At 40.0% G+C, this 11,335-nt stretch overlaps 2 protein-coding genes across 3 annotated transcripts; one reads left to right on the top strand and one right to left on the bottom strand.

Moving 5' to 3' along the window:
* Positions 1-709: 709 nt before the first annotated feature.
* LOC124881577 (protein c-Fos-like) lies at positions 710-3,038 on the bottom strand. Its single transcript, XM_047387197.1, has 4 exons — positions 2,728-3,038; positions 2,174-2,401; positions 1,964-2,071; positions 710-1,853 (listed from the first exon to the last, which is right to left on the bottom strand). Exons 1-4 carry the CDS (start codon positions 2,860-2,862, stop codon positions 1,230-1,232), a joined length of 1,095 nt encoding a protein of 364 aa, XP_047243153.1. The 5' UTR covers positions 2,863-3,038; the 3' UTR covers positions 710-1,229.
* Positions 3,039-4,389: 1,351 nt separating this feature from the next.
* LOC124881628 (protein c-Fos-like) lies at positions 4,390-10,834 on the top strand. Of its 2 annotated transcripts, none has more exons than XM_047387279.1 (4): positions 4,390-4,455; positions 7,423-7,623; positions 8,134-8,241; positions 9,550-10,834. In XM_047387279.1, exons 2-4 carry the CDS (start codon positions 7,498-7,500, stop codon positions 10,228-10,230), a joined length of 915 nt encoding a protein of 304 aa, XP_047243235.1. In that variant the 5' UTR covers positions 4,390-4,455; positions 7,423-7,497; the 3' UTR covers positions 10,231-10,834. The 2 variants fall into 2 exon arrangements, with proteins under 2 accessions (XP_047243235.1, XP_047243234.1); XM_047387278.1 differs by lacking the exon at positions 4,390-4,455 and adding an exon at positions 6,500-7,000.
* The last annotated feature ends 501 nt before the right edge of the window (positions 10,835-11,335 follow it).

The following is an 11,335-nucleotide window of genomic DNA, read 5'->3' as shown; positions in this document are numbered from 1 at the left end:
ATGCATTAAAGTTTGTAGTGGTGATGTAAAAGAAAAACCGAACGCCAAATCGCACCTTTTGCATCACGTCCAACCCGCTTAGGCACGTAAATCATTTCTAAAAAACTAATTTTCTTCCTCTTTTATAATTCTGCATCCATTGCCCATTTGTATTTTTCGTGTCAACATCAGAAAGTAAAATCAGTTTACATTTTGGTTTCAACGTTGATCTCAGATCCTCTTTCAGTTTCTAAGAAGATATGAGAAACAATAGTCTAGGTCTCGTAATTTCCCCTCTCCAGAGGACATGCCAAATTCACTTCAAGGAAAGCCCTGAGACAACGATTTCTGTCTTTTGGTGGAAAAAGCCGTCCGATATCCCACAAACTGTGCAGAGCGGACAGACTCTCTTCTGCCGGCGGACTGCAGCAGCGACTCCCCATTGGTTTCTATATTTGGGCTCGGAAGTAAAAACGTCAGCGCGCATTGCTTGCAAATGAAAAAAAAAAAAAAAAAATGGAAAGAACGCACTGACGTCAAATCCCTGACGTATTGCCAGCCTTGACAACAGACGGAAGAATAAATAGAGCTACTAGAGGAGCAGGAAAAATACAGCTATTTCTAAACAAGCACGTTTCACACAGTTGCTATTTTACGACTGAGCTTGTATTATATAAATATATGAATGCTGATTTGAATGTTAAGAGTTAAAATCAGTCGGACAAATGAATGAATTTAAATATCTCTATTTTTTATTTACATGTCTTACAAGCAACATTCGTCAGTACTCTGTATAAAAATAAATTTAATAAATTAAAAGGACAAGTGTTTTCACAGAAAACTCCATATACTTTTAAAGACCATTCAGACCATGGTTCAGACAAGCACACCAGTTTTTTGTTTTAAGTTTCACAAACAGATTACAATTACTCCAACTTTCAATTAACCAGAAAACAAGCTGGGTCAAATAATAACTATTGCTCTGAGCACACATTAATAAAGCCTTTTTTTTAAATCTAGCACCATGAAATCATACAAGGAACTCATAGAACGACTAAGTGGTATTAGTTGAAACATGCTTAATAACTTGCTACATCGGTGTAATAGGCAAGTAGATATACATAAAGGCAGATAAAATCATAAATAATATGCTTCCTGGTACAAGTCTGCTCCATAGCCCTGTAATCTGCACATCTGTCACATATTCAAGAAAATGTGCTTCTAGGAAGAAAGTTCACTTTTGGATGTCTCTAAAGGGCCAGCAGGGTTGGTGAGCTGAGGGAGTCAGAGGACTGATCATTGCTGCTGCTTCCTCTCCTGTGTGCAATGCCACAGGTGGGGAAGGTCTCAGCCTCTGGGAAGGTGAAGGCGAATGAAGACGTGTAGGTGGTGCAGGCTGGGGTGCAGGTCACCACAGGTGTGCACAGGGGCTCAAAGTCATTGTTGCTGGTCAAGGTGTGAAGTGGCTCCCAGTCCTGGCCTGGATAGAGGGAGCTGGACAGGTCGACCTCGGGAACAGAGCGCGCTGTCTCCATTTCTGTCTTCGCCGGAAAGTCTAGAGACTCCTCGAGAACGGAGGCCTCCAGATCTGCCATCTTGACCGTGCTGTCTGAGACTGTGGAGGTGGAAGGGACTGAGCTGGTGCTGGAGAAGATGGAGTTGGACGCCGAGGTGAAAGTTAGCTGGCTGGAACTGATAGTGGAAGGAACGGCGGTGGAGAGGCAGGTCACATGGAAGTCTGCCTCCAGTTCTGAGGGGATCTTGCAGATAGGCTGGTGGGCAGCCAGAATGAACTCGAGCCTTTCCTTTTCCTTCAATAGGTTGGCAATGTCATTCTGCAGGCTGGACTTCTCTTCCTCCAGCTGATCAGTTTCCTGAGAGGGGAAGAAATTGAGGAAGTGGCACTTAGTTGGCTGTTGGGTTGTTATTAGCTCTGGTGGAGAATTCATTTTGATAATGACAGTGAATCTGCTGGGATACTTACAGCTTGCAGCGTGTCTGTAAGCTCTCGCCTCCTGTTGCGGCATTTAGCTGCTGCCTGCTTGTTCCTCTCTCTGCGAATTTTTCTCTTCACTTCCTCCTCATGAGACATCTGCACATAATGAGAAAAACTTAAGCCTCCTGCTCTTTAAAATATTTCAACTCATTTATTATCATGTAAAACCTAAGTTATTTGACTAGATCACATAATTACCTGTTCAGCTGTGCCTCTCTTGGTAGAAATGTGAGGTCTGGATGTTGCAGACTTCATGGCTGATATGGGGTAGCCCGGGCTTGGGCTCAAGGTGTAGGGGTGAGCTCTGTGAGAGGGGGCCACGGAGGAGACCAAAGGCTGGACCATCCACTGCAGATCCGGGCTTGTTGAAATTGCTGTGATGGTGGGGATGAAGGAGGCACTTGATGCTGTCAGATCAGTGACTTCCTGGAAGAAATAAAGGATAGAACATGAGGGGATTTGGTATATGTTCAGTAAGAGACGGGTCTTAGAAGAGGAGTTTATAAAAAGCTGGACTGTTTAAAAATATCCCTGTGATGTCAGCTATGACGTTACACTCTCTCTATGGAGTTTCCAGGTGGATTTTTGAAGATTGCATAGCACTATTTGCAGTGCAAACTTGTATCGTTCATAAACGTTTGCCCTCAATCAGAATAAATAAGATAATGTAATAATCAAGTACGGACAATCACTATAGAAGTTGCTGTTTGCAATGAGAAAAGATATATGAATACAAATTTGACTTGACATACCTGAGACTGGGGAGATCCCAAGCTGGAATAAGATCCTGCTGGTGACGGGTAGTATCCTAGATTGTCCCCGGACGGGGAAGCTGTGCTGCAGCGTGAGGAAGAGTCGCACTCCATATTGAAAGCGGTGAACATCATCGTCACGAAAGTAACAATTAAAAGAAAATATAAGTCGTAGATCCAAACAAAGTCTACTTTGGGGAAATGTAAACTTGAGATGAGGAAATCCCTTCAATGGGTTTGTGAGAAACTCTTTAAAGTCCTGCTGTTGATCGTTTTCCTGTAGTCCTTGCTCTGCTGCTCAAAGTTAAACTGCCAGCTCAGTAGGCTGGGAGCGCTTTTATACAGAATCTCAGTGACCTAAGCAAAGGGGAGTGTTCGTCACTCGACACCGCGAGGAGGAAACCACCCAAACGTTTGCATAGCAACACAGAAAAACATACAGTTCTGCTCGTTCTTTCTTAAAAAGAACCAAATACTACAAAACACCTTTTCATTTTCAATAAACGAACGAAGAAATGCATTGCTTTTTGGTCGATTTAAAGGTTGTCGGTCAATAAATGGAATATTCCGGAGCGGGATCCCCAACGCGTCATTTACTAAATATGGTGCACCATCCTGTAAAGGGGCGGTGCTTGATGGGAAACACACCATGAGAGATTGGCCGAGCTTTACATGACGTTATATAAAACAAATAAACAGAGAGGCTGTTGTGAAAACTGAAGAAGTTGGAGAAAGGACAGAAAAAGAGCAACCTATTGAACAGAGTTCTTTATATATACAACGAAACAACCAGCTTTTACTATTCTAAATATAACAAAATGCATAATAAATAAAATTTTCCACTGAGTTTACTTAGGCCCAACAAGTTCATACAGAACCTATAGGATAAAGCTATTAGTGGTTAACCTGCTGAGCTTTTAATAAAGGTAAACTATTAGCTGTACAAATAATGGTTTAAAAATAATCTTATGTGTTTTGATATTCTCTTTAATAGCTAATCAGAATAATAGTATATATACTGCTGTACCCTATTGCAACAAACTGTGATGCATTGTGTGTTCTAGCATCTTTCTCATGAAAGCCAGCAAGTTAGCTCACTTTTGATAGATACAGGCCTCTGTAGACTGGAAACACCATACAACAGCTGCAGTCTTGGAGACGCTCTGACCAAGTCATCTAGCAATCACAGTTTTGGGTCTTGTCAAACTTGATTATTTCCTTACACATTTCACATTTTCCTGCTTCAAACACATTAACTTTGAGGACAAAATGTTCACTTGGTGTCTAATATATCCCATTCCCTAACAGGTGCCGTGAGAAACAGACAATCAGTTGTATTCACTTCACCTGTCACATGTAGTCATATTGTTATGCCTGGGCCGTAGATCATAAAAGCACTTTTTTTTCAGTCTTTTGGCAAGACTAGCTGGAGCCGCAACTTTTGACACATAAATAATCATATCAGCATATTTCAGTGGACGAACATGTTGCGTCAAATGTGTGTCAAAACAAAAGAGGCAGCACGCGTAGTTCTACATCCCCAGGCAGAACTTGTACCTTCTGCAATCCAACAAGGGGTGTGTCTAGCACTGGAGCAACTTCCGAGCCCTGTTTGATACATGCACTTTGCCATAAAGCAGTCTGGCTTGTTTAGAAGTGTCTTTTTCTATTCCCTGCTGAGGCTGCAATATAGGGGAATTCTCATGGGGCTCACCCGTTAAGGTTTAGGTAAGAAGCATGGAATGTGTGAAATGCAATATTGATCACAAGACAATTTGTAGGTTTCATTGTCTCCAACATATATTTGTTTGAAAGAGTTCTGTTAAGGTTTTATCATATATATATAGGTCAGCTGGATGTTTTCTGACTCATGCATTGCTGTTGTATTTGGTTGCAACTTTTGTATTAGCATTATTTTAATATTCTATACGATATTCTATATGATTTACAGTGATTTAAATACAGAAATTATTAATATTGTCTTAAAGTACAATGTAATTTAGCAAGTGTTCATCCTTTTTTTTTGCATTGGCAGGAAAATCAGAAAAAAAAATTTAAAAGATCCCAGACTGTTAACTGTGCTGTTAAACTACACTCAAAATTATTAAAGAATAAACTATTCACAATGGTGGTTCTGTATTAAAGGTAATCAGTTCATGTTAACGACCTATGTTCTGATTCCCGCGCTCGTGTTTTGTTGAACATTCCTCGTTGTCACAGCAACGCTCCACCCCTTTCGCGTCCGTGACGTCCATGTTGTTTTTGCATAGCAACAAAGATCGTCGGTCTAGTCAAGAAGTACCACTTAAACAATAAAACGAAACCTGATCCTTTGCGTCAGTTGTGGGGAGCTGTGCGTCCAGGAAACCTCGTCAGAGTAAGACCTCTGTTGGTTTTGTGCATGTATGGCTCTCGCAGTATTTCACCATGGTGCCTCCACAGCAGTGGAATGAAACAGAACACCAAACAACCAGTTATTTTTTTGTTTGACGAGTTGGCAACAACAAAAGCTTCCAGATCAACCTGAAAAGTTTGTCTTTACTTGGTTTCACAGAAGCTGGCGGATCAGACACAAGAAAGGAAAGCAATAATAATAATAATAATAATAATACTTAGTTTTATTAGTTGTAATCTTGTGGAAATATTTTACAAAAAAACATTAATTTGCCGATTAAAAAAATGATCTGCACAAGCACCTGAAATGCCTTATTCACATAAACATTGAACTTTTCAGTCTCACTCTGTGAACATTCATGCTCAAGTGGCTTTGATGAAAACCGTTAGCTGTGAGGTGACAGCTGCCTAGTGTTGCAGCCAACCTTTTGACCTCTTTCGGTTTCGAGTCGCATGAATAGGCCGAACGCGACCACCCATTGTTGTGCCGGTAAAAGAGTCCAGAGAGGGGCAGTGACTGCCGGGAAGCCTCTGGTAACACGCAGCTCCTCTGGCCAGTTTCTATTCTGCAACTATTCCTCTCACAGCAGTGGATCTGTGAGGTCATCTAAAAATCTAAATATAGCCTATCCATCTAGGCTATGGCAGCATTGTCTTGCGGGAGCTGGATCAGGATATGGGGGGGAAAGGGCTTACATCATTATTGCCGATCAATTTAACGGGAAACTGAATTAAAAGAAATATATGTGTTGATTTTAAACATACTTCGTGAGAAAAAATAATTTATTTATATTTGCATGATAAAAGCTGTTACTCAGAGCAGGTGCTGGATTCAATGTGACGGGGAGACTAAAATTTGTGACGGCTGCAGCCTTTCAGAAGCTCGTTTCACTTTTATTTTGCGGTGAGTTGTGATGCAAGTGGCCCAGTACACACACACACACTCACGCGCGCACACAGAAACGCAGTCCGTCTGCGGGTTGGTCTTCCGGAAGAACCATATATGGCTCGACTGGTCCATTCGGCGATTGGCTGCTTTGGTCCTAGATCTGTTGTTGCATGCAGCTATATTCTTAAACCGAGCCAGGCGAAATACAACGTGAGGTCATAGATGCAGACCATAAATAATCGGGCAGAGATGATCTTCAGAGTGTTGCTTGATAATAACATCAGCATTGTTCTAATATGGGGGAGAAGCAATGCATCATAGATTGTGAATGACGAAAGCAGCTCTTTTCTGTTCATCCAATGTGGTTTAATGCAATGTCGTGATATATGAGGGGTGCGGGGGGGACATCACACCCGTGATGCAGATGCTGCATACATTCATGGCGGTGGGTTCCTTCTGCCGGCAGGGGTGTCACTTAATAATCACACGCTATTTTTGGGTATTTGTCTAAATATAATGCTTTACAAATATATATTTGCGACCTTTTGCTGTGCAGGCATCTTAAGAACATGGAAGTCAAATTGTAAAAACGAACGACATGCTCGTTTTCTGTGTCACAGCTCCTTCTGCAGAATGGTTCGGTCTCGCCACACAGATTTCATTCATAAAATTCGGGCTCACTATAAAAGGCGGGCCTCTCCACTATATCTGCACAGTTACCATTTATGAAAGCTGGCAAATATAAGTAGGCGTTCAAGGGAGGGAGGTCTGCTGTCTAACATAGACGTATACGGAGAGACGGTTCAGTTCTTTTCATTGCTTTTTTACGCACTGATCTCAGAAGAGAGGAATATACAAAACATGCATCCGGACTCCAGCTCTGAGCTCGACCCGTCGTCCAGCTGTAGTCCGGCAGCGCCTGGAGGGGACACCCCTGGGTGCAGCCTGAGTCCTCCTCCTGACTCGCTTTCATCATCAATGGACGCTAAGGTAGATGCGATTCTGATCATTAACCCGAAAAAAAGACCAAACAATAAAAATAGGTTGATTTACCTCACTCTTCAGTCTGCATTTTGACTGATGGGGATATTGCTATGCATATTCGGTGAAAGCATGAAATTCCCATCGTCTCAGGCAGTGGAAAAGCTGTGGCAGCGCATTTTGTTTGTTTTCCAAAAATTGATTATATTAAAAGATTCATACAATTTGGATTTGACCTTTTATTGGAGTGATAATGATGATAATCAAAACAAGCTTAGCTTTTGTTGTCATTTTGATATATTTGTTGTCATCTGACATTTTTCAGCCAAATGATTGATGCAGCATTTAAACATTGGTAAAGGTCACCGAATACGTGATTGCTCATTGATCTGATACAAGAAAATTCCTGATTCAATGTGCATATCTTCCAGGAAGGTGACACATTGGCACCGGCCGCCTTTGTTCCGTCTGTGAATGCAATCTCAACGTCGCCAGAACTGAAGTGGATGGTGCAGCCGACTGCCATAACATCTGGCTGTGCAAAAAACAAAACCAATGGCGCAAACCAGTCGTCTTCCCCAACAGGTGCAAAGAGGGCAAAGACCTGTAACAAGAAGGCGCAAAAGGAGCAGGTAGGCAGGGTAGAGGGCATCTACTTTACTTTTAATGACAGTGTCAACTATTCAAATAATTAATCGGTGAATGCCGTGGTTCATTTTCAAAGCACTGATTAAACCCTTTGCATTGTTTCAAGCTCCACCATCACGATCCCCTTCAGTAAATGTTAATGGAGTTATCGCAATGTTTTGACAGGGGCATTAAATAAGACTATTGTTGCAGCAAGGCTACAAGCAAATTAGCAGCACCGCCTGTTGATTAAATTCAATGGTTTATTAAAGTTAAAGGAGCACCGCTCTATTGACTGTGAACGGGGAAGGGAAATTGCATGAAGTGCGCGTCCACGCGAACATCTTGCGCGTTCCAGTTGGTGCAGCATTTCGTGAAGATCTGTATTCCCAGCACTCACAGCAAAGGATTTTCTCTCCTACATGGCAAAGGAAATGGTGTTGTAGAGCCAGCTGTAAAAAATCATATAGCATCTATGTTCTTTTTTTAATATTTTCTTCTCTTGGCGATTTTAGCCCTCTAAAGAAGACGAGGAAAGAAGGAGGATTAGGAGGGAGAGGAACAAGATTGCTGCAGCAAAGTGTCGCAACAGACGGAGGGAGCTGATAGACAGCCTTCAAGCTGTAAGTGTGCTGCTTTTTGACATTATGGAAAAGACATTGCCACAGTGCAAGCACGCCTCCACGAAGAAAGGAATAAATTAATGACATGGCATTAATGTGTGCAAGAGCAAAGCATCAGTGGCTGCTCGGCATAAAAAAACCCCCAAAAAAACAGCCAATCAGGGTTATTTGGAGAGCACTATTTATACACAATGACAGCAACTCAAGGTGCGTTACATTTGATAAAAATCTTGACAACCTTTTAAAAACAGTTTTCGATCAAAACAAATGATGTTTGAAAGATATATAATCTAATATCAACTTCCAAATAAAACTCTAGGTAAAAAATAATGCAGTTGCTGAATTTTTAAATTATGGACACTTCATTTTGTGGGCACTAAACAAAGCAGCAGGTAACATATTAAATAACCTAATTTTTTTTTGTATGAAGGTACATAAAACCAATTTGTTTAAAAAAAAAAAAATCAAAAGAAAAATCTTATTTTTTTCTGAGATTTTAAGTTCCACTTTAGCAATATGCCTAATGAAACTCCTTAGATCACAAGTGGCCCCCATCAGGCCAGCCATTAAAAAAACTTTCTAGAGCTACCCCTGAAAAAAAAAAAAACCTCAAGCAGTCAAAAGCCATCAAATCATAAACAAGAACAACTAAACAAGGCCTAAGTATAGGGCACTGAGGGCTGATGAAATGCAACTGGATTGATGAGATGAAATCTACATTTAGGTCAAGCAATGGGTATAATTGGTATGTTAATTAACCAGCAACAAAACAAATGTTAATTCTACATTGGAAAAAACTTGTTATAAGTTACTTAATCACATTTATAAAAATAAATAGATAAATATAAACTCAAAAGTGCAATAAAACTAAGGATACAAATACCTTAAAATAAAAAAAAATAAATAAATAAAATAAAAGTAGCTAAAAGCCAAGCCGAAAAGATTCATCTGAAGGTTGTTCAACAGATGAGGGGTTTAATAATAAGATAATGTTCCCTCACTGTGGGTTTTTATTCATACTTTTAGTATTATCAGAAGATGTGAGGGACCTGAATGGTTTGCACAATAAAAGTAAATCAGATAAATGTGTAAAACTGAGACCATTGATTATTTAAATAATTATTATAAGCACCTTAATGATCAATGCAGTGACTTTTAAAATTGAAGTAACGTCAGCTTTCTTTCTGGTCTTCATCAGGAATCATCAAACAAAATTTTGGTGTTACTGTAGTGGTTGAGGTATGTGATGTCTTTATTGTGTCTGTTTGTAAGCCTCTTGTTTTTTTTTTTTGTCCTTTTTCTCTTCAGGAAACTGATTTGCTGGAAGAGGAGAAGTCTACCCTTCAAATCGAGATAGCTGACCTGCTGAAGGAGAAAGAGAGGCTGGAGCACATGTTAGCTTCCCACCGGTCCTCCTGCAAACTGCCAGCACAAGATGACAGTGACAGCGAGGAGGAGGAGGATATTGACTCAGTGCTGCAGGATCCTCCGGCCTCCCCACAGCTGCTCTCCATCCTGGAGAACGTAAAACCCTCTGACAGCGACGCAGCTGTTGGAGAAGTCCCCTCTAGTCAGGACACAGACAGCCTTTCTTGCGTCCCGACTGCTGCAGCCATCTTGGGGAACTCCAACATCCTCCTGTGCTCCAGTGCAGAAGAGGAGGCCTTGGAGGACCTAAAGGGTGACGACCTGGACGATTTAGTGCCCAGTCTGGAGATGGCTGCGTCTGTCCCTGACATTGACCTGAGCGGGCCCTTCTGCCTCCCAGACTGGGAAACTCTCTACAAGTCTGTGGCAAGTGACCTCGAGTCTTTGACCATGCCGGTCATGTCTTCCAGTCCCACTTGTAGCAGCTACCGCACCGTTTTTTCCTTCAGTTGTTCTGAGATTGAATCTATGGCTGACGGCTGTGAGGGCCTCAAAAGCAGCCTCGGTGGGTCAGAGTTGATAAAAGATAGTCTTAACTCCCCAACACTCTTAGCCTTGTGAATGCAAATAATTTATGCAACAAAATATAGTATTTGTATTCTGACCAGCTAGCAAGCTATCTCTCTCAAATAATCTTTTGTAATGTGAGCTATGATGTATAAACTTGAAAATTAAAGGTTGTGCATATAGAAGATGTGTTTTCTGTGACTGTAACAGAGTTGAATTCTTCCATTTTGTTTCAACTGTCTGAGGTAACATTTGTGCTGGAATCCAAGTGCATGCAAAAAAAGAAAATCGCCTGTATTCCAACAAAAAATGTGGTAAATTGTGTTTACAAAATATCTGCCTGTGATATGAAGTTAATTGACGTTTGATATAGCTTAATATATGTGAAACAGTGCTATCGTGACAAGTGAAAATAGAGAGATGCTAAAATGTAGCAGCGTATTGGTGTAACATCTTGCTGTGAGGTGTCCCCTGACCTGACTTGACATTTATCACCTGAGGCTTTTCCATGACCAAAAAACAAAAAGAAAACATAATCATATCATGTATTTTCTCAAGATGTACTGTATTTTATGGCATAGTTTATTTTTTTACTCATCATGATGCTGATGCAAAAAAATTAATATTGGTGAAAATAAAACACAACATTCAAAAATCATTTATTTCTCTTGTTGTCGAATTTATATTTGTATTTGCTTTATATTCAATATTTTTTTTCTTTCATAGAATGAAATGACAATTTAATTTATTATAAGGAAAACGTTTTACAAACCATCCTGGGCCTATGTGAAAATATGTTGTTGTTTGTTAAAACAATTATAGCACCAAACATTTTTTTTCTGTTTTATGTAAATAACATGTTTATTATACTATCAGGATTCTTTATCCCTAAAGCCAAGTTCTCCAATCATAAGCCAAATTTATCACTATTATACTTTTTTTTTTTTTCAGTTTTTGAAAACAAACATTACAATGTGCAATCAAGTCAAGCACTTCGATTTATCAACTTAACTTTGTAAGTGTACTAAAATGTTGAGTCAGTTTAGATATTTTTTTAAATGTTTTTTTTCTTAATAAGCAGTTTTAAAAATTACTGCCTTCATAATAATAATAAAAATATTAATAATAATATATAAAAAATAAAAGTGATTGCTATTAT

Source organism: Girardinichthys multiradiatus, chromosome 15 (genome assembly GCF_021462225.1).
Source record: "Girardinichthys multiradiatus isolate DD_20200921_A chromosome 15, DD_fGirMul_XY1, whole genome shotgun sequence".
In the NCBI taxonomy this organism is placed as follows: domain Eukaryota; kingdom Metazoa; phylum Chordata; class Actinopteri; order Cyprinodontiformes; family Goodeidae; genus Girardinichthys; species Girardinichthys multiradiatus.
Note: the sequence above shows the minus strand (reverse complement) of the source record. Positions and strands in the feature narration are given on the sequence as shown.

Coding starts and splice junctions, on each gene's coding strand:
- LOC124881577 (XM_047387197.1), bottom strand. CDS start 2,862: ATGATGTTCACCGCTTTCAATATGGAGTGCGACTCTTCCTCACGCTGC. Junction 2,402..2,727: donor TGGGATCTCCCCAGTCTCAG/GTATGTCAAGTC, acceptor TATTTCTTCCAG/GAAGTCACTGATCTGACAGC. Junction 1,854..1,963: donor TTACAGACACGCTGCAAGCT/GTAAGTATCCCA, acceptor TTCCCCTCTCAG/GAAACTGATCAGCTGGAGGA.
- LOC124881628 (XM_047387278.1), top strand. CDS start 6,872: ATGCATCCGGACTCCAGCTCTGAGCTCGACCCGTCGTCCAGCTGTAGT. Junction 7,001..7,422: donor CATCATCAATGGACGCTAAG/GTAGATGCGATT, acceptor CATATCTTCCAG/GAAGGTGACACATTGGCACC. Junction 7,624..8,133: donor AGAAGGCGCAAAAGGAGCAG/GTAGGCAGGGTA, acceptor TGGCGATTTTAG/CCCTCTAAAGAAGACGAGGA.